At 45.6% G+C, this 22073-nt stretch overlaps 1 protein-coding gene across 5 annotated transcripts in view; it reads right to left on the bottom strand.

Moving 5' to 3' along the window:
- The window catches only part of LOC138261605 (zinc finger protein 605-like), a 396374-nt gene extending 393234 nt beyond the window's left edge, over positions 1–3140 (bottom strand). The window contains exon 1 of one of the 5 annotated variants that reach the window (XM_069210711.1): positions 2341–3136. In XM_069210711.1, the coding sequence (XP_069066812.1) occupies positions 2341–2424 (84 nt within the window). In that variant the 5' untranslated portion in view covers positions 2425–3136. Of the gene's footprint in view, positions 1–2340 lie in introns of all 5 variants that reach the window. The other 4 variants (XM_069210713.1, XM_069210714.1, XM_069210715.1 and 1 more) reach the window with 4 other exon arrangements.
- Between the last annotated feature and the right edge of the window lie 18933 nt (positions 3141–22073).

A 22073-nucleotide genomic window follows, 5' to 3' on the forward strand; every position in this document is an offset into this window, starting at 1 on the left:
TATTTATATGTACTAAAGAGGAATTGTTGATGAATTATTAAGTTTGAAATGAAAAGTAAATGTTTTATTTTGTGTATTAGCATTAGTGAAAGACCTACGATTCGCATTTTCTAAAGGCCTGTGTGTCGCAGCATTTTCTAGAAACTCAACGTTCATTGTTCACTTGTTTGCAGACGTTACAAAATCGTCAAATGTCCTGAAATGCTTAATTGTCAGTTATTCAACATCCTGTGTGAATTGCACGCTGTGGAAACGTTATGCTTCTTTGCTTGTTGCATTCGTCCTTCCTGAGATTAGATGATATGTGCTTGCTAAACAATGAGCCTCAGTGCTCAATGCTGATGTCTGTAAACTGTAACAATTGTATTCAACTGCGGAAACTGGTGACCAGAGGCAAGAGTAGATGAACCAATCCTGGGTGCAAAGAATAAAAAAGAGATACTTCTGGAGCATAAATCAAACTTTATTGGCTGTGCACTAAACCACTCCATAGTCTTGTTCAACAGAAGTTTAGCTAGTTACTTTCTAGGATTTTTTAATATACCAAAGTTTTAGATGATGCAAGTGAGATCCCATTTAAATCCAGTTCTGCTTAGGTGCGTTTTTGTATGATGCTGTCAGTTCACATACATTAAAGCCAAACATTACTTAACTGTTTCCCTATTCATGTTATTGCCAAATGAAGGCGTTGCTGCCTTTTGATCCATTTAGGAGAGGTATAACCAATGTTCATTTGTCTTTCTTACAGGTTTTTCTCTATTTTAGAAAATCCAACCGCTTTTTGGATAATGCCATAGTCAGATATTTTCCACTTTTTTTTGTCTTCTTTTTGCACGAAATCCAAACATGTGTATTGAATTAGAGTGATAGTTAGGGATGCCAAAATCTAAATTCAACATAAACAAAATTTGATTAAGAATGATTCATCTGCGATAACTAAATGCAATCTGTTTCTATCTTTCATCTGTATTTGTTGTTATTTTTCCATTGTAGTTCTTGAGTGTTTGATGATAAATGCTTTAGCTAGATTAAGATACTTCAGACGTTTTGGTCAGCCTGTGTTGTTTCTGTACATTTATCATTTGGTCTTGTGTATGATATACATGATTTTAGGATTGTTAATCTAAATGGCAACAAATGTTTGAACTTTACTAAACTGGTGTGGTAATTCATGGCCATTGATCATGGTGTGTAAAAATAATTGACTCCAAAATTGAATATTGATGTTTATTGGCTTAATGCTGTTTAATGTCGACTGTTAGGACGTTCTCTTACTCCTGTCTGGGTCCAAGAATCAGAGTTGACCTCTGAGGGTAACAGATGACTTACCCTATGTGTGACACCTTATTACAATAATATAAAAAATATTAGGCTAGTCACACCCACAAGGTCAGGTAGCGTCCACACAGCTGCAGCCATTAAGCTGTGGAAATACAGTTGTTGGCAGTCATTGGTACATTCAACGAAGAACCAAAAGTTTAAAAAATGTGCTAAGGTGTCAGTGGGTGACTAAAGTAGGTTTGGTTGTGTCATCAAATGTAATAAATCGCAGTCCAGACCTCAGGCAAGTGAACAATGGCTTTATTCTCAAAGCTGCATCGTCCATGCTATGCTGCGACCAGCCTGTCAGACCCCCGCAGTAACTGCCTGTTGTTGCTGGAATCCTCAACCACTGTTCCATATGCACGAGGTTGGCTTTAAATGTAAATAACATACATCATAATGCCACATCAAAAACAATCATAAATCTTAAACTACTCTATGTGGCAACCAGAATAGACTATGAGACTAAGAAATACTATAAAGGGACGTGTAGATGCGTTCAAAGCTACCAGCTAATTGAAAACCATTCTCTTTGGGTCTTTCTCTCACACTTCTTCATCCACCAGACAGCTAAGTACTGTTTGTGTTCATAACACGATAACTGCACCTCGGTGGTGATCAAGCTTGACACAGAAACACTTCCAACAAATGAGCAAAACAAAGACAACAACATTTTAGTCACATATCCTTCATTATGTAGCATGCCACCCATATTGTCAACCACGTCAGCGCTACACACAGTGTTAGGCGTTATACAAATGTTACAATACCCTACATGTAAACGCCCGCGAACTGACATTCGCACAGTGCCCATTTCCTCTGGGCACTGCCTGTCGCAAGGGCACTAGCCTACCTCTCCATTAAGTCACGTCTCTTAAGAATGACACATCCCGATACGTCCCACAAAACCTCCATGTGCATCTCTCTTCATGCATATGGTTCGTGTTCCAAGAGCATCTGATAGGGACATGCCCCCAGTGCTAGACCAGCCTCCCAAGGCACTCTAAGCCCCCTCACCTGTGCACAGGCCCTCGGCCTCCTCCTTCTTGCCACGTCCCCATGCTCTTTCTCTGGGCGAAAAGGGGTCCTATGGCTGTGCATTGAGGCTCCAGGCGCCTATTCCCCGGATTTGGATCCTCACAATGGCTGCTGCTCAGGGATGGCCGTGGGAGGAAATGAGGAAAAGAGGCTTACTGAGGCATCAGCCAGCGAAAGACAGGACCAGGAGACCCGGAGCTACCCTGCGACAAAAACCACTGAAGTGGGGAGCGATACTGTCACAGAAGAAAATAAAGTGTAGGGGGAGGGTGGGACATCTTTACAATAAGAGGAGCCTGCTCCTCGAGCCTGATGGTAGGCGTAGTCATGCATCCAGGACAGCTCTGCCAATCCATGAGCAGCGTTGACAACATGCCACGCTTGGAATGCTGGGAAGAGTAGTCCGTGATTGAATAGGCATGCTACAAATTACTACAATAAATGTCAGTCTTTGTAGGCAGGTGTGCATCCTAGTCACTACAGACTGCTGTACTTTTGGTCACGGCTCCTTCTGAGGGCTTGGGCCCTGCTAAGAACACTTCTCAGCGTGCTCCCGACGTTTTGTGATACTGCAGTACTCCTAATGGCCTATGCTCGGCTGTTTAAAATCGCAGGACCGGTATTCTGCTCACATTGTCTGCTGGGGGATGTGATTATTTATGCCTCAGCATTCCCTGATAGTCTAGATCGTAGTTGATGTTTAAATTGTTGGCTATCAGGGCCGCGGCTGCCGATCGTTGCAAACCCCGAGTATTTTTTTCGTACATCATGCTGTCAAAAGTCAAAACAACGTTAGCTCAAGACCAGTGTTGGACGTGCATTAAAAAACACACGGAAACTGTGATGCAGCTGGCAAATGGGGGCGGGGTGATTGAGTGTCGGGGCGGGGCCAAAGGAGTGGCTTAAAAATCATTCTGTAACTTTTTAGGTCTTTACCCTTCAAATAACGCAACGCTTACATTTTAAAAATAGATGGAAGTTAAGTTAATCAGTGGCAAATTCACCACTGTACATTATGAAATCTCTATTTGTTGGTGCACTGCAGAGGTATGTGTAACCAGAAAGCCACAGAACTGAATCCTGGTTGGTGCAGTGAAAAATAGTGACTTGTGTATGTTTAGTGCTACAAGATCCCAGTTTTAACATAAAGGACTGTGAATGTTTAAGTCATTCTTTTAAACTTCCATTATTATGAAGCTTCAAGTAATTGCATCAATTAAAGCCATACCGAAAGCACATTTTACAATTCCAGATTAATGAGTTACGCACGTTCACATTTCTTTCAGGCAAGCATGCACCCTGACAAGCTTGTTTAGTTGTCTGCCCCTCCCTTCATTTCACAGCACAGGAGACTCCCCGCCTTACACTTTAGTTGAAGCATTTTAACTCTCAGAATTAACCATCCCAGGTCGGTTGTCTTTACATAAAAAGTAGGAGAGCTGTTTTTCTTAAATTAAAAAAGTATGGACGCATTGTGCTCCTCAGTTCCCGGCCACTTCGACCACTGCTCATGACCGGTTTTCAGACTGAACCTTCCCGATTCCGTGCCTTAGTGTTCTATCTATACCTGTATTTTTATAGGTCTGGCCTAAAAACAGTAACAACTTTGGTGTCTGGCCAGCCTCATTACTTTCCAAAAAAATGAAAAATACCGAAAATACGTACATATATATGGGCACCCAACCAATACTTCTTCACAGTTGGTCTGTTAACACATCACTCATATTATACACCCTCCTACTCCAGCAAAAGGTATACACAGCCCAACAGGAATTATGCAGCAGAAGAGGACCAATTTATGCAGTGAAGTTGACTACATTATGTGGCAAGAAATGCCACATTATGGTGCACCTTTTCTGGTAGTATTACTTGATTATTTTGTCATTTCTACATCTGGTAACAGTGTCTGAGAAAAGAGTTCACCTTAATAAATAACAGCTTAACACCCAAATACAGCAATTAGCAACTGAAGGATGACCAGTCAACCTTTGCTAGAAAGCCTGTATAGCTCATGTGGCCCTAGGTATAGATCAACAGCCCAGTCCAGTCATTGGATGCTTTCACTTTGAGTAACTGCATTTTGAAGATGAACAAATATACCTAAAAATAGTTCTCCAAGAATAGAAATTGTTAGACACTTGCACTTCCCAGTGACATTTATTGTAAATTAAAATGTTCATTCCTCACAATAAACTAGCTTTGGTATATTTCTTTATCCTACTGAAAATTAGCACAAGGGGAGCAGCTAGAGTGTATATACAGATTTTTGGGTTGAAGTCATACGCCCACATCATTGTGGTTGGCATTTCAGCCGCTTATATCTGGCTTGAGAAAGCCCTCTGGTAACTACTTTTGGGGCAGCATCTCCCCTTAGTGCACAAATGTCCCATTTCCCTAGAGGGCTCGTCACAAGGCTGCAGAGACACCGCTTGTAACTAGATGGAGCATCAGTAAGGCTACATTAAAACATTCACCTCTAGAAGAAGCTTTACAAGGGTGCACTAACACCATTGTAGGTGAAGTCCATGAGACTTTCCTATCAACTAAACACATACAACCTAAATAAACTGATCGGGCGTAAAAGAGGAACAAACCACAGACGCTCGTTGTAAGGGATAAAAGGCCGCTTTAATAGAACAGGTCTGGTATAAAACAATAATAACCTTGGCTTTTGCCTCACAAAATTACCAACCTCACTATACAATATTTCTCTCCTAACCCCTCCCCCACCCTCTAAACTTTCCACTCCCCAAATCGCCCTTGAACAATCCCTTCCCCATCTGTCCTGCTGCCCACCTTCTGCAGTTACCCCTGCCATTCCTCCCTCGTGCCCCTTGCTAAAACCTCCCTGCCCTCAAATCTTTGGCATCATCCCCTTCCCCCCCAAAGCCTTTCTGTGTAAATCCCCCGCCCACCAGACCTGCCTACCAGCGGCATGATCAAACTACCAAAATACTACATGAACAATAATCAACAAAAAACATCATGCAACAAAAAACCTGTCCTATTATAGCCTAATTAAACCACAAAAACAAAAAACATTTTTACCCCAGGGACAAATAAACCACCCTTACCTACCAGCAAAAACTCAAACTCAAACAAAATCAAACACTAAATAAAGGGGAGGGCCCAAAAAACAGTACCGCCTCCTGGGTGTGTACAACGGCTAACATAGGCCGTCTACCTCCAACCCACCCCTTATATCCCTATACTTCAAACCCTCCCCATCCTGTCAACTTAACCAATCGTGCCCCGGTCTCCCTGTGGCCCGTTCCACCCGCCCGATAAGCCCGGGGGGAGACCAGGTTAACCTCGGCTCCCCCCAAGCCCCCATCGGGTGGAAAAGAGGAACAAACCACAGACGCTCGTTGTAAGGGATAAAAGGCCGCTTTATTAGAACAGGTCTGGTATAAAACAATAATAACCTTGACTTTTGCCTCACAAAACTACCAACCTCACTATATAATATTTCTCTCCTAACCCCTCCCCCACCCTCTAAACTTTCCACTCCCCAAATCGCCCTTGAACAATCCCTTCCCCATCTGTCCTGCTGCCCACCTTCTGCAGTTACCCCTGCCATTCCTCCCTCATGCCCCTTGCTAAAACCTCCCTGCCCTCAAATCTTTGGCATCATCCCCTTACCCCCCAAAGCCTTTCTGTGTAAATCCCCCGCCACCCAGGAAAACCCGCCAGGCGTTTTCCTGCCCCACCCCCCAAATTAACGATCCCAAAGCTTCTCCCCCAACAAATCCGCGATCATAATCCTGAGATCCAATAAATAGAGTTTGTTACGCATAAACGTCAAATGAACTCCGTCTTGCCGAAACAACTCAACCAACGATATAACCAAATTCTCATGTAACAGAAAGGAAAACCCCTTATCCCAACAGAATTTCCTCATCTCCCTATTCACCTTTCTCCTTTGTTTTTCTATGCCTGAAAAAGAATACGCTCCTCTCCACACCCTCCTAGGTACCATACCAGTCCAAACTATGTGCGTACCAGCCCAACGTTCCTTAAGCCGTACCAGATCCATCTTCATTGTCTTCAACAATCCTATGCCTGACAAGGAAACTAAATCATTCTCCCCAGATGGATAACTAAAAGATCTGGGCAAATCCCTCTCTCAATCCTCATTGAAAGAACCGACAACAACTCACCCCATCTCATGCTGCTCGTACCCATCCAAAGAACCCTAATTCTCGCCCCGTCTAAACCTAATTGCTTCACAAAATGCCTGGATGCCGCTTGCTTCTCCGCCCACCGCACAAAAGAGTGCCCAACTATCCAGATGGAACATCCTCCATCAGGTCCCCCGACACAACCTACAAGAAAACAACAAAAAAAACACATGACAAACCCTCATAATACCCAATTAAAAAGAAAAGAAGAAAGAAAGAAAAGCTGCAGGAAATTGGGAAAGGAAATTAAGAAAGAAAAAACACAGCAATCTCAGTAACAAGATAGAAACCGAACCGCCCCAAAAACCTACCTGTAATATGCTAACGAACATAACGCTTAAAACATTGCGACTTCCATCTACCCAAACCCATGATAAAACCATCAGATTTTCCCAAAGCCCTGGCTTCCATGACCGCTCCGATCCGAAATGAATGTGTACCGTAACACCGCGGATCCAGGCCCAACAGAACAAAAGACCTTCTCAAAACAAAAATCAACTGATTAGCCGATAAACTTGACCCATCCTCATGAATAAAAACCAACCTGGAAGACGTCAGAAAAATTCTTACAAACAATTCCCACCACTTGACCGGACAAATGGACGAACCATTACCACCCAAAACTACTTCCTGCCCCGTCCCCAATTGATCGGTCTTACATGCTCGTAGCCAAAGAACAACAGCCCTTGTCTTACCTGCACATCAGACTGTAAAATACCAACCTGCCCCTTCAGCCCCAAAAGCTCCGAAACCCGCAACGCTCCGTGAAAAAGCCAGGACATAGAGAGCGAAAATAATTTAACTTCCCAATGAGAAAAACAAACCTCCACCAAAACCCCCAGTAAGCCTTGCAAAATACTCAATGTAATGGGCCGTCTGCGATCCCTATGTGCTCCCCCTTCCCTGGCCCACCCCGAAATCAGTCTGCTACAAATCTCACCCTCCACAGAATCATAACCGCAAAAATACTTCCCTTAAAATGAAACACCTGACAACTTACCTGATATAGTAACTGCTGACAAACCTGACTCAATTTGCTGCATTATAAACTGGATCGCATCCTCCCTCCGACGTTCACAAACCTCAGGACCCCCCACCCGTTTTACTGCACCTGACTGTAAAAACTCCAACCAGGCCTGCTCATAGCTCCTCCGAGTGGACGGGGCTATGGATTGCTGAATCAGCTCCAGCATCTTCACTCTCCTAATTCCCATAACTCCCTGGCAACTGCCGTCTTCAGCACATCCGCTCCCGGTGCCAGCCCACGGAATCTCTTCCACTGGAAACGAGATAACGCATCAGCTAAATCGTTATTAACACCTGGAACATATCTTGCCTTAAACAACACATTAAGTTGCAAACATTTTAGCAAAAATAATCTCAAAAGCCTCAGTACCTTCTCATCCCTTGCCTTCTGAGAATTAACTAGATTAACCACTGACTGGTTATCCACATTGAACAACACATTCCTATTCGCAAAGGTCGAACCCCACATAAACAGCGCAACCACTAAAGGAAAGAATTCCAAAAAGGCGATCCTATGCTTAGCCTTCTTCCAACTTACCGCAGCCCAGTAACCATCCCAAAATAACCCAAAACCATGGGCTCCAGAAGCATCTGAAAAAACTTGAATCTGCCAAATCCAATCAACATCATCAACCAACATAGTAACACCGTTGAATTACTGCAAAAACCCAATCCACATCCTCAAATCCTCTCTGACGCTCGCTCGAAGCCGAATATGATGGTGAGGCAACACAGCTCCTCTCATTGCAAAACCTAAACGTCTGCAGAAAGCTCTGCCAACCCGAATAACTCTACAAGCAAAATTCAAATGACCCAAAATTCTCTGAGCTTGACGTAACTCCAACTTCGGCTTCTGAACCGCTTCCTCCAACAGAGAAATCAACAACTGAACTTTTTCTCGTGGCAACCTCACTTCCATCTTAATTGAGTCAAATTCAATTCCCAAAAAACTCAAGCAAGTTGAAGGCCCTTCCGTCTTCTCCTGCGCCAAAGGAACACAAAACTGGGCCATAGCCCTCTGAAATACTGCCAGCACCTGTCCACATTCACCAGACTGAGGTCTCCCCACAAATAAAAAATCATCCAGGTAATGAGTAACAAACCTTACCCCGCACTGGCCTTGTATAAACCATTGCAGAAACGTACTAAACATTTCAAAAAGAGAACATGATACTGAACAACCCATTGGTAACATCCTTTCTACGTAAATAGCATCTTCGAATTGCATACCCAACAATGAGAAATCCTCCAGGTGCACCGGCAACAGTCGAAACGCCGACTGAATATTCGATTTAGCCATTTCCGCACCATACCCACATCTTCTCGTCAAGGAAATTGCATAATCCACCGATGCATAATAGACCACCGCGTCTTCAGGAGCGATAAAATCATTTACCGATGCTCCAGCAGGCCAGGACAAATGATGAATAAGTCGAAATTCCCCTTCCTGCTTCTTAGGTACAACACCAAGAGGTGAAATAGTCAAGTTCGGTAATGGCCAACTATGAAAAGGACCTACAATCCTACCTAAAACCAACTCTTTCTGGAGTTTTGCCCTAACCACATCCGGGAACTACTTTGCCGACTTCAAATTATTGGCCCATCTCCTGTCTCTCGGACCTTGATAACAAAGCTTAAATCCGTCTTGGAAACCTCTTAACAAAGTCTTTGCCTCTTCCAAATGCGGGTAAAACTGCAACCAGTATCCTACCACCTCTAAATTAATAGGAGTAGGGCCCCTTACTTGCCAATTCTTATCCGTGAGCCCTGCCTCTATCAGTTCCTCTACCCTGCATCCCTTGTCCTGTCCAATTAAATCCACCGAAACATTGGAAGGCCGGGTGCCTGCCTCCACAATTGGCACAATTATGTCTAAATTTGCACTGTTGCCTGGTGCACAACGTACTGTTAAATGCCCAGCATGCTCCATTATGGGGGAATTGGCCCCTGTGACTGAAACCCACCCCAAATTGGGTGGGACGGCCCTGAAAGGGCTTATATTGAACCGGTAAGCCACTAGCCGTATGTGTAGTAGGTGCATTCCTTGCAGTTCTTAACCACTGCATCCACAACTCGTTGTCAATCTCCCCCCAAACCTTCTCGGGGTAAATAGCTTTACGGGCCCGAAACTCCTCATCATAACGGAACCAGCCTAAACCCCATAATCCATCTGGGCCCTTCTCACTACATCCATGTACTTGAAAAGAGCCACACAAATATCCGGAAATTTCTCACATAATACACTTGCATAAAACAAAAACGCAGACGTCCAATTTTCTATAGTAGTTGGCACCTTTGGTCTCCTCGCTAATTCCCACTCCTCCTCCTTCGATCCTTCCTTTGCTTGTACTTCCCTATGTAACAATTTGAAAACATCAATAAATTCACCTTTCCAAATTTTCTCCTTTAAACTCTGAGTGAGATGCGCCCCCAAAAGCATCGACACTCCCATATACGGCAGCTTCTTTCCCTTAGAACCCCCTTGAACCATGACACCTGACTCCCCGGAACTCACCTGACCCTCCCCTAACTTACCTGCACCCACTGGAGTAGCATTAAGCGAACTTTCCGGCTTACTCTCTGTTACCCCGTCCCCCGCTTCAACCTGAATAGTCACATCCACATTCTTTGCAATAAACCCCAAGACTGATTCATCCCCCCTACTCAACAAACTTGTCTCCCTTGAAACCTCACCTCTGCGCAGACCGCCAACCACTTCACGCCGTGATGACAGATGATCGCCCTGGACCGCCTGTCCACTCGACACTGCCTTCTGGGCCGACACAGCCCTTGCATCCAGAACCTGGACTTCGTCCTCATAGTCCAGCTCTTCTTCCTCAGGGACTAAACCTGAACTAGCGCTCCGGCTAGCAAGAATCAACTGAGTGACGCGCGAAACAGGATCTGAAGACTCAATACCATGAACTGGTGTCTTACTCGCAGTTGGGCGAACCGCTCCAGATTGCGCCCTCTCTTCAAACCGATGTGCCGGAGGCGCCCTGACCTCCACCGGTACCCGAAAATCAGCTGGTCGCCCAAACCGCTGACCCTCCAAGGCCAACCCATGCCGCTCATGAACATTGGCCGTGTTACATCCGGAAAGGTACGCCCTTGAATCCTGCTGCCAAAGATCTAGCCGCACCTGTGCAGAACCTGACCTCCCATCCTCTCTGGTCACCCCTGAAATGGTACCCCTGAGCACTGAACCCTGTTCGTCTACAAACTCAACCTGCTCCCCCGCCCTGCAAACTAACTGATTGGCCACCTCCCACTCCTGCACCCTCCGCACCATGGGACTAACCACCCTTGGTACCCATTGAAACGACCTACTACCATCAGCCCTCCCACTTGCCTCAGACTGCTGCAAATTACCCTTCCCACCCAATCCCTCAACTTCCACAATCTCACCTTCCTCCTCTGAATCTAAATTAATAATATCAGAGTCCAAAATTGTTGCCCCCCCTTGCCCGACTCCCAAATTTGCATTATCCTGCATACTAGAACCACAAACTGGAATTCCCGAGGGTGCGGCCATCTTGGCCGCCCCTCCCACTGGCCTTTCCTCAAATGGCCCTTTATCGCGCCCCCCACCGCTCTCTAAGGCAAGTGGGGCTTATTCTGCTGCTTTATGGGGGCGCACGCTCGTTTAAACGCGCGCGCTGTCGCTTCACACGCCACCATCTGGCTCCCTACTCTCACCGCACTGGACACACGCGCAACTTTACCGCGACCGCTGCCTGCCGCCATGCCAAATGAAGTGCCTCGCCCCAAAGCAGCCACGCGCTGCCTCAACGATGAACCATACCTCCTAATTAAACGGGCGCCACCTCCTCGCACACCGCTCACGCAAGGTAAGTTATTTGATCCTTGCTCTAGGCCTGCCGATCGCTCCGGTGAAAGTGACACCTTCCTGCCTGCCACACTTTTTACCTTAATTTTTTTTAATTTCTTGGGGCTCTCGGGCGATGTACACGCTAAAACAGCAGCAGAAACGCCATCTGCTGAAGGCCTCCTCGGCCGTTTCAGCCCCACCCACGCCTGCTCCAACACCCCTTTGTTTATTAAATAAACAGTACCGCCTCCTGGGTGTGTACAACGGCCAAAAGAGGCCGCCTACCTCCAACCCACCCCTTATATCCCTATACTTAAAACCCTCCCCATCCTGTCAACTTAACCAATCATGCCCCGATCTCCCCGTGGTCCGTTCCACCCGCCCGATAAGCCCGGGGGGAGACCGGGTTAACCTCGGCTCCCCCCAAGCCCCCATTGTGGTGCCCTTACAAGTAAATACAAGTTCCTATAAATAGCAGGGTGTGATTACAAACTTAAAACAAAAATCAAGAAATGAATTGGAGTCTGTACTTTGGATTAATTATTATCAACCATCTTTGGCAAATAATTAATCCTATGGAAAACAAGCATCACTGGTCAAAATACGAAAAGTTTGTATGCAGATTTATATATTAAAGCCAGCCCCCTCAATTTGGTGCATGTCATTTGAAGATGTTTCTTCCGACTTGACCTGGGCCTCTATTGACAATTAGTGGAACTGCAGGTTTATTAAAATATTTCAGTGCTTTTGCATTTTACTAAGAGGGGACATTTAGTAGCAAGTTGTAGAATTGCAGTTGTGTGAAAGGATTTGAATGCATTTCCATTCCACTTTTGAGGGATGCCTAGTGACAACTAGTGGAACTACAGGGTTGATATAAGAATTTCAGTGCTTTTGCATTTGACTTGTGAGAAATACCTCGTAGAAACTTGTGAAACTGCACCTTCACAAAAGGCTGCATTTGTATTAGACTAGAGGGACACTTAGTAATGATTAGTTGAAGTGCAGCTTCAAGTAAGAATTTCAGGGCTATATTTACAAGGCCTTGGCACAGGGCATTGCAGCAAGTGCCCTGCTGCGCCACCCTGCGCCACTGTGAGAGGGAAGAAATACAACATATATACAAGATACAGCACATTTTTGTCTTCTTCCCTTACGATGGTGCACAAATTGCTGCCATGCGCTAACACAGACACCCTTGCACCTCGCCTGCATTGTGGAATTGATGATTGTTTTTGTGCAGGAAGGGACACCTTCTTGCACAAAAACAATCAATTGAGGTGATTTTCTCCTTCTATGTGTGCTGCAGAATGCAGTACTCATAGAAAGAAGAAAAATCGGGGAGAAATAAAGATATTTCTCCCCAATGCGTCATTCTTATGCCACTCCTGGTGTGACATAGGCTTTTGATGCATTCCATGGTTTACAGAACCTTGTAAATCTGGGAATGCATCAAAATCCATGGATGTTGCATAGGAACACCCACACAACACCCATGGAAACGTCTTCCTGTCGCAAAGTAAGGTAACACAGCGATTACTGCTGCGTTGCCTTACTCCATATCTACATGGCCATGAAAAGCCACTCAAATTGACTATTTGTGGCCTTGTAGATATGGGTCAGCAGCTTGTGCCACCGGCGCATCACAAAAAGTGACGCACCAGCAGTTCAATCCGCTTGTAAATATGGGCCTCGGTGCTTTTGCATTTGGCCTTTAGAGGTACACCTAGTAGTGGAACTGCAGCTTGATTAAAGAATTCAAATGCTTTTGAATTTGACTTGTGGGGGACACCTAGTAAGGATTTGTGGAACTGCACGTTCATGAAGATTATCAATGCTTTTGCATTTGACTTGTGAGGGACACCTAGTAACGACTAGTGGAACAGCAGCATTCTGTAAGAATTTCAATGCGTTGTGTTTAAAGCAGACGCATCTTACTCAAGAGGGACATTTAGGCCCGTGTTTACGAAGCCCTTGTATTGCCATTTTATCAAGCAAGGCAGCACAAGACAATGCAAGGGCTTCAGTGAGATTTACTAAGCCACACAAAGCCACCTTGCATGGCTCTGCTTTGCTTAGTAAATCTGGAGTAACGCAAGGTAAGGCAAATCAAGTAACTTGTTAATAAATCTGGGTCGTAGTAACAATGTTATTATGGCAACAACTCCCCCCACTTCAGTTAACAGCTGTCTTCAAATTGAGCGACAGCATTCTGTTCGTTTACTATCTCCCTCCGCACTGAAATGCTGAGATTGAGCGTACCCAGTGGCAGCATGGCTTTAGCCAGTCTCCACTCAAGCAGTTTTGGGCAGATTGCACTGGCCACACGGAAGGAGTCAATGATAGGCTGGGGTCTTTGAGTGGTGGTGTTTGTTATGCAGGGGGGTATCTAGAGGGAGGGGAGAGGGTATGCCTTACTCTTTCTGCAGCCATCTTATGGATCTTAAGGGAGGCGCTGGGTAGCTGTTCTGTCAGGCAGGTTTAATCTTATATTTGGTTGCAATTTATCATTGTTGAAGGTAGGTATGGCTTCTGAATCAAGTGGCTTCGCCCAGGAAGCACTGCACATGCTTTGCATTGCTGGAAGGGACAACCTTCTCACACCTATGGTGCTAGGCCAGGCTTCAGTGGGTATGACATGGCCCAAGCAGGAGGCGTTGGGAGGAGTAGCAGTCCCAGTCACTGCATAGTCCCCTCCACATGCGAAGCATGTTCTGAAGCGGCCCATGTGGTCTGTTAGTGTTGATGAGGTGGACAGTCTCATTAATGTCCCCATCAAAAAAGACAATCTGATACCTGTTGTGCGGGGGCCAGTGGTATGGGGGGGTTCTATGTCCCTGTGGTGGTCTGGTGGGTCGGTCAAGGTGAGGAGCTGGCCGGTATTGGAGGCTTGGGGCTGTTGGTGCCGTCAGGAGTTTGCCCCAAATTGCCTTCAGGGACCAGGTTACGAGAGTGGGAGTTTTGTGAGTGACACACAAGTGAGTGCAGTGGTGGTGAGACACTGCCAGGGGGCGCTGCAGGACCTGTGCACTTTGGCTGAATACCCAATGATATTATGTCCCAAGGTGTCACAGGGGATGTACTTCCTTTGCATGCTGTTGAATCAGCCCATTTCGGGAATGGCTGGGAAAGAAGATTTGTGCACTGGTAAGCTTTGTAAGTCACAAAAGACATGGGTTGATGGCTTAGCAACCATGGAAGGGGCATTTCAGTATGTTGGAGGTGTACCAATGAGGAACATTAGCGGCAGTAATCTAAAGCAAGCACCAGGCAAATGGAGTGCCATGGTTTATATGAACCTCCACATAGGTTAGTGTCTGGTTATGATAGAAATATTACAAAACAAGTTAGCAGTGCTAAAGGCAGATGGGTTTGGATATCTAGTGCAGAGGTTGAGAAAGTGTAATGATATTCGTATTTAACCACCAGCTCCATCTTGACCACTGACTCTATTTTGTGTTGAGCTTAGCTTCACACACCATCAGGTTTTCTTCTGCTGCCAGCTTGTGTATCATGTTCTCGCCTTTTATCACTGAAGGATGGGTACATAACGTGGAGGAGTGAAAAGCACTGATGATAAGATGTACCAGGCTGAGAATGGTTATGGTAAGGCAGGGAACAACTCGGTCTTGAAAAAAAACTGTGAGAGTTGGCTAGTCTCATGTGTGCTCCTTTCCAGCACTGAACTGGTCGGCAAGCGATTGAACAACATCTTACAGTATGGAGGGGGAGTTTCTAGAATTCTCCTCTCCAGCTTGTTTAAGGTACTTAAGAGGGAAGCTTGATGACTGGGGTTAGACAGAACTAAGCCTTTGCCTGGTTCGTTCACATTGAGGGTGGCTCACTCTTTCGGCAGTCATCTGGGTTCTCAACTTGAAGTTGGCAAAGAGATGATGTCACTGTCAAGCCCCATGGTGATGCATTTTTAATTCTTATTTTTAGCTTTGCGTTGTGAATTAATATATAATCACTATATATGTAGCTATATTATCCATGATTGAAGTAGTGTATTTTCATTGTTTGTTTCTATGATCATTACTCTTCTTCTGCTGTGATTATTTTCAGAAGTGTACTTGTGTTGTTGCATTTGACCTACAGGCTTTCCCTGTACTAACCTTGAGAAGTGCCTTAATACATTTATTACTCAGACTAAGAGTGCTGAATTGATGGCATTCCTTTCATTATGTCTTTTCTCAGTCTGAAGTTTTGCAAAACAACAAGAGGAGCTGGAGTGGCTTGTGGCACACTGGTTGGTATATGCCTTTTGACTTGGATTGAGTTGAAGGGGGGAGCAGGAGCACCAGCTCAAGGGGCTGTCAGTAGCATGCAGATAATGACAGGGCACAATACAGCTCCTGAACGTCATTCTAAAGGCATGGAAGAGTTAACAGAGGCTTTTACATCGACAAGGGATCGCGCTTCACACTTGCCTTCGAGAAAATATGATGGTGGTGTGGGTATTGGTGAATGTCCAGGTGTTAGTGGAATGGGTGAGGTAAATGCAGTGGATGTTTTAGAGCTAAACTACTGTGGTAAGTGATGAGCTGGAAGCAGGATAGGTGTGTGATGGTGATGGAAGGTTGTGGGATAATGGCACTGTTTTTGGGGTGAACAAAGAGATTTAATAGAAGGACGAAAGGTGGTTGGTGCTTTTCAGAGGTCACGTGCAGATGGAAGAAGCACAGAGATGTTGGTAATAGGGCAGAAGTTTACCATTCAGCAGAACACAGAGATTGCAGAAAGGTACAACGCAATGGTGGACAATGTGGGATGTGTGGGACAATATAGAGAGCATGAAGCATACTAAATCCATCGGGTTGAGAATGGTTTCATTTCTGAACGCAAGGTAAAATGTGTAAACAGGGCAGAATCACCTGCAATGGCAGGGATTACTGGTAAAGTTTCAGTTAAGAAACCTAAGATAAAGTGCCCTGTGACGATAAGACGGATAAGGAGACTGTGAAAGATGAGGAAGAGTCTGGGGAGGCACACCTTAGGAGGAAGCTGCCCCACATATGAATAGGCATGTTGCTGGGTCCACACTCATCTGAAAAGACCAAAAATAAGATATGGAAGCATGAATTTGTGGGTGTTTTAAGTTATTGCATAGAGAGCTCCAGTCCAGGAAATGCTCGAAATGAGAGGAATGGGAACAATCGAGATGACCGAGAATGCCTACCCACAGTCTTTGAGTGGACATCTGCCTTTGTAATATATGCTAGCATATATTGTGAGAAGCACAGCTAGAGAGCAATTGTGCCATTTAAATATATGGATATTATCTTTATGTCGCATATGTATTTTGTTTGTTACACATGGTTTAGGTATGATGAAGTGTTCAGGCTAGATTGAGTCTTAATCAGGACAAAGCTTGGGGGGATATAGATTCAGAGATGTGGCTGCAATAAATGTCATCCACACAGCCACTGGCTACAGCACACATGGTAAGTGGGCTTCCTACCACATATCGGCATTATCTGCACAGACCCAACCTAGCAGTGGCTGTTTCAGGGGGGAGAGGACAGATGCCCAATATGGGAGCATGTTGAGGCTTTAAAAAAAGTTTGTGACCTGTTTAATTTTGCTGCTATAAACATGAGGGTTTGAAGTGTGGAGGTTGACACCCGCTGGCACAACGCTTTACTATGGTTACCTCAGAGGATCAATGGAGAACAGCTAGGGCCTTAGGACAAAAGGCTCAACATTTCCCAAAGGATACCGACTCCAGTTAAAGTCGATAATTTTAATTGGTGGTTGCGGTTCTATCCAGACAGAGAGGCGGCCACAAAATTGGAGTGGGGTTGCAAAGAGAGCCTTTGTTTGAGGCACCAAAGTCAAAGGTCTGGACATGGACTGATAATTTGAAATCAGGACTATAGCCTAGCTTCCCCCAATTCCAAAGTGAGCACATCTGTTATTAGGCCACATTTTCTTAGGGTGCTTAATGCCAGCACAGCTTCTTTATTAGACATATTCAATGTGGATGATGCAAGTTTTGAAAACGTACGCACAATACGTTTGAAAGTTGTTCTAGAATACGGCAGACTACTGCCTGTGAGACTTGAAACAGAAGGAGTTGAAAATGCATGACTTCAGAACACAAGGAAAAACTGGCACCACTGCACAATGCTGATTTATTACTAGAGATAAGTGAGCTAGTGAAAGCTCACGCCAGCTAAATCCTGAAGCCTGGCTCCGACTCAGTTTGGGGTCCTTTTGGAACCTCGAGCACAAAGCGAGCTGAACTTTCATATAGCTTTTGCCTGCCACCCTCCTAACCAGGATGTGGTATTAGGGCCAGTGCTGCAGACTTTGGCACTGCTTCACCTGTGCAGAGGAGGTAGGGCCGCTATTTCATCATGCTACAAAGTGCCGAGGGCATCTCGCTGTGTGGTGGGGGTAAGAACTTGGAAGCACAAGGAGGGACTGACTACACATCCCAGACATCCAACTGCTTCACCTATGCAGAGGAGGCAGAGCTGCTATTTCATCGTGTTACAAAGCGCCGAGGGCATCCCGCAGTGCAGGACAGGCTTGGGCGCCAGCCCGGGTGAAGATTGGGCCAAGACCGGCCCGCGGCCGACTGATACCGGAGCGGGGCACCCCTCTAACCCCTGTCCCTTTAGCTCCCTGATAGATCTCGGAGATTCATAAGTTTGGGAAAAGAAAAGCTAGTCCTATCAAAGAGACCCCCTTTGACAACGAGTGTACATCCCCCAGGACAGCACAAGGTAAGTCCTCTATTTTAACTTACATTTCTTCCGCTGTGGATGTTGTTACTGAAGAGATTGTCAATGTAGAAGAAGAACTGGCCTTTCACGTTCAGGCTTGTGTGTATATTTGTTCTTTGAGTCCCAAAGAAACTGCAGCCTCTGACTCTGGTGTGACTGCCATGGCAACCCATTTAGATAAAGATACACTCTCTGGACCACAGAAGAATGGTCCTAGTCAGACCTCAGCAATTATTTGTCAGCCACCACCCTCTCCTGAACCCACCTCACCGGCTCCGAAGAGAAAGAGAAAAATTAGTCCTAGATAGCGTAACTCACCTATGGGTAAGATACTTGGACAGCCAGCTAACGGAATGGACTGGGGTGGGGAACCTTGTAGTCTACAACATTTGCTGGATGGTTTCTATCACAAAAAAGAGAACTTGTTAACAAAACTTCTAGTGCCTGTTTCTTCACACCTGGAGCAGATCGAGCAGCTGATAAATGCTCAAGCAGGGGCTGCTATATCCAAATCTCCAATTCTTTCGCTACATACCCTGGACGGGTATTCCCATGAAGTTGGGTGATCTTGCTCCATCCAAGGGATACAGTACTTATCCAAGTTCCCTCAAGATCAGACATTGACTCCGTTATAGTTGCAACGCCAACATCAGGTCTCCGTTAATAAGGCTGGCAGGCCTCCTGTTATGAACAGTGAGAATGTGAATGGATTCCAATCCTTTTCTCTAGAGATCCCCAACCCCTGCGTTGACTCAGGGTAATTTAAGTAGTCCTCGTGATGGGCCTAAGTCACATAGAGTTACTATTAATCTACCCCCAGAGGTGACCCCATCATGTTGTGGTTTTGGGGATTGTGTCACCCACCCACTTAATTTTGATTCCAATGAAAACTTCATGCAACTCAAAAATAAGGTGATGCACAGGCTGAGGGCTCATACAGCTCTGGGTTAGGCGAGTCTGTTGTATTGGAAGTGGTCCTAAGTATTTTTTGGGGGGGCTGTGTGATCATTAACTTTACCAGGGCTGATGTGGCAGGTCGGGTTTTTTTCTTATACCTCATGTAAAAACATCTATTTGTGCCTTGCCACTGGGGTACTTTTATAGGTCAAATGAAGTTTCCCATAGCCTAAGACCAGTGTCTTTCCAGCACTCCATGAGTCAGAATATGAGGCAAGTGGTCCCATTTACGCTGGAAACTTCCGACAGATTTTTGCCACTCAGATCTCTGGACTCCTGTGATTGACTGATTCAGATTGACTTTAGCCCAAATCATCTAACATGGACAAGTACTACTTGTGTAGGGGCTAACACAAATCGAGTCACTAATAAGTTTAACCTTATCAGTTGGAATATAGCGGGTCTTGGTACTAAGCTTAGTGATTCAGATTGGATGGAGTATGTAAGACAGTTTGCTGTAATATGTTCACAGGAGACAAGTGCAATAGCTAGCTGTCACTTAGAGGGTTTTAAGTCTTACTCTGTTCCGGCATGGGAATCCCGACAGGGCCTGACGATGGAAGGCCTGATTGTTTTTATATCTCTTGCAATTCAAGGGGCTGGAGCTATTCTCAATACAAGGTCCGTTAACTGCAAGCTCTGTTACTTTCCTTCGTAGGGGCTCCAAAACTCTAGTGTTATTTTTTTATAATGCTAAGAACTCCCCAGGGGATTTTAGTAATTTACATAATTTGAATTCCTTCCTTGGTCTTTTGGAGTGTACTAGGAGGGAGGGTGTGAATATTATATTGACAGGAGATTTTTATTATCATCTGTGTGAGGATCCCATTACTTTTCCATATAAACCTCTCTACTGTTTATTGCCAGTGAACCTGCATATTGATCACAGCATGTTGAAAATGGCCCTTTTTTGGAGGGTTATCCCCAAACATTTTTGTCACTGACCTCCTGTTTTTGACTGTGCTGCATTTCACTTTTGCTGGCTTTAGGACTCTGGGCACTTTACCACTGCTAACCAGTGCTAAAGTGCAAGTGCTCTCTGTCTAAATGGTATTAGTGATTGGTTTATCCATGATTGGCATTTTTGATTTGCTATTTAATCCCCAGTATAGTGCACCATGTGAGCCAGGGCCTGTAAATAAAGACCTAATAGTGGACCTGCAGCACTGATTGTGCCACCCACAAGAGTAGCCCTACACAGACCACCAGTCACCTATCCTCTGCCCGGTGAGCTTAGCCTCTGCCCCGATGCAGTTCTGACTATTTTCTTTGCTCTGATCATCTTGAACTGTGTGGATTACATGCAGTGCCACGGCTGGTAGCACGACGAGAGATAGGTGACGCATGTGAGGTGGGTGCAGAGGGAAGGGGTCTTGGGAGCGTACATTTCAATCAAGGGTTGCCCCAAAGGGGGACTTTTCTTCTCCAACAGATGGAGTACCATTGCACGTCTCCAGATATAAGAAACAAGTCCCTTTAACTAGTTTATATTTATCTAGCCTCAGCCACCTTTTCATGATTGTTGAAATCCACCTTCGTATGCACATGTGCGCCATTCTCTGCAGACATCTATGTTTGACCATATAGTATAATCCTGGCAGTCCACTCAGTCCTTAAACCTTCTAAGAACATTAAAGTGGGTATCGTTAGTGCAAGACACTAAGGCGGTCATTACAACATTGGTGGTAAAAGACGCTTACCGCCGTGCAGAAGACCACCAACACACTGCAGCGGAATCCCGCCACAGCTATTGTGACCCACAGCTCGGAATCCTCCAAAAATCAGACACCCACACAAGTCTGCCACACCAAAGGTCAGTGATAAACTGGCAAAAACAAAACCTCCACTGTCACGCCAATAGAAATACGCCCACACTATCACGACACACGAATCCACGCGGCTGTCTTTCAAACGCGATATTCATTGGCGGTACACACCGCCGCGCTCAAAATACACACACACATACAAAACACAGCCACATTGGACAATTCAAAATACACACACCTGATACACACACCACTCCCACACACCCAATACTATATAAAACACACACCCACATCACCCACAAACCCTTATGACCAAAAATCACGAACAAAGGCCAGAGAGAGACACCACCATCAACAATACAAGCATCCACAGGCACACAACACCATCACCCACAGAACTTCCATGCACCGCACACTACACACCACTACATACCAGCACACGTGTCACCCCACACACCACCCCACACATCACTTACACCACCCCATGGCACGGCAAATACACCCCAGGTTCTGGGAGGAGGAGCTCAGGGCCATGGTGGAGGAAATAGTCTGGGTAGAGCCACAGCTATTCGGATCACAGGTGCAGCACACCTCCATTGCAAGGAAGATGGAGCTATGGCGAAGAATAGTGGACAGGGTTAACGCAGTGGGACAGCACCCAAGAAAGCGGTAGGACATCAGGAAGAGGTGGAACGACCTACGGGGGAAGGTGCGTTCCGTGGTCTCAAGACACCACCTGGCGGTTCAGCGGACTGGCGGCAGACCCCCACCTCCTCCCCCACAACTAACAACATGGGAGGAGCAGGTCTTGGCGATTCTGCATCCTGAGGGCCTTGCAGTAGTAGGTGGAGGAATGGACTCTGGTAAGTCAAATCTTCATTATTACATCCCTCACCCTACCTGCATGCCAGCACATACCCCCACCCTCGCCCTCACCCCCATCACTCCAACTCCTCACAAATGTCCCAACATCACAAACCACACATCCTAACACCAAGCCCTGCATGCAACAACAAAGCATGGACACCCATCACCAAAGCATGCCCACTGCACATACCCATACACCCCCCTAAACCATCATCACACGAGGTCCTACACAGGAATGCAAGCACTGGGGTACACAGTCACCCACCCATTGCACACCATGACACTCACAGATGTAATAACCATCCTTTTATACCCCTGCAGGACCCCTACCCAACGTCACCGGACAGGAGGG

The sequence above is a fragment of the Pleurodeles waltl genome, chromosome 10 (genome assembly GCF_031143425.1).
Source record: "Pleurodeles waltl isolate 20211129_DDA chromosome 10, aPleWal1.hap1.20221129, whole genome shotgun sequence".
Taxonomy (NCBI): domain Eukaryota; kingdom Metazoa; phylum Chordata; class Amphibia; order Caudata; family Salamandridae; genus Pleurodeles; species Pleurodeles waltl.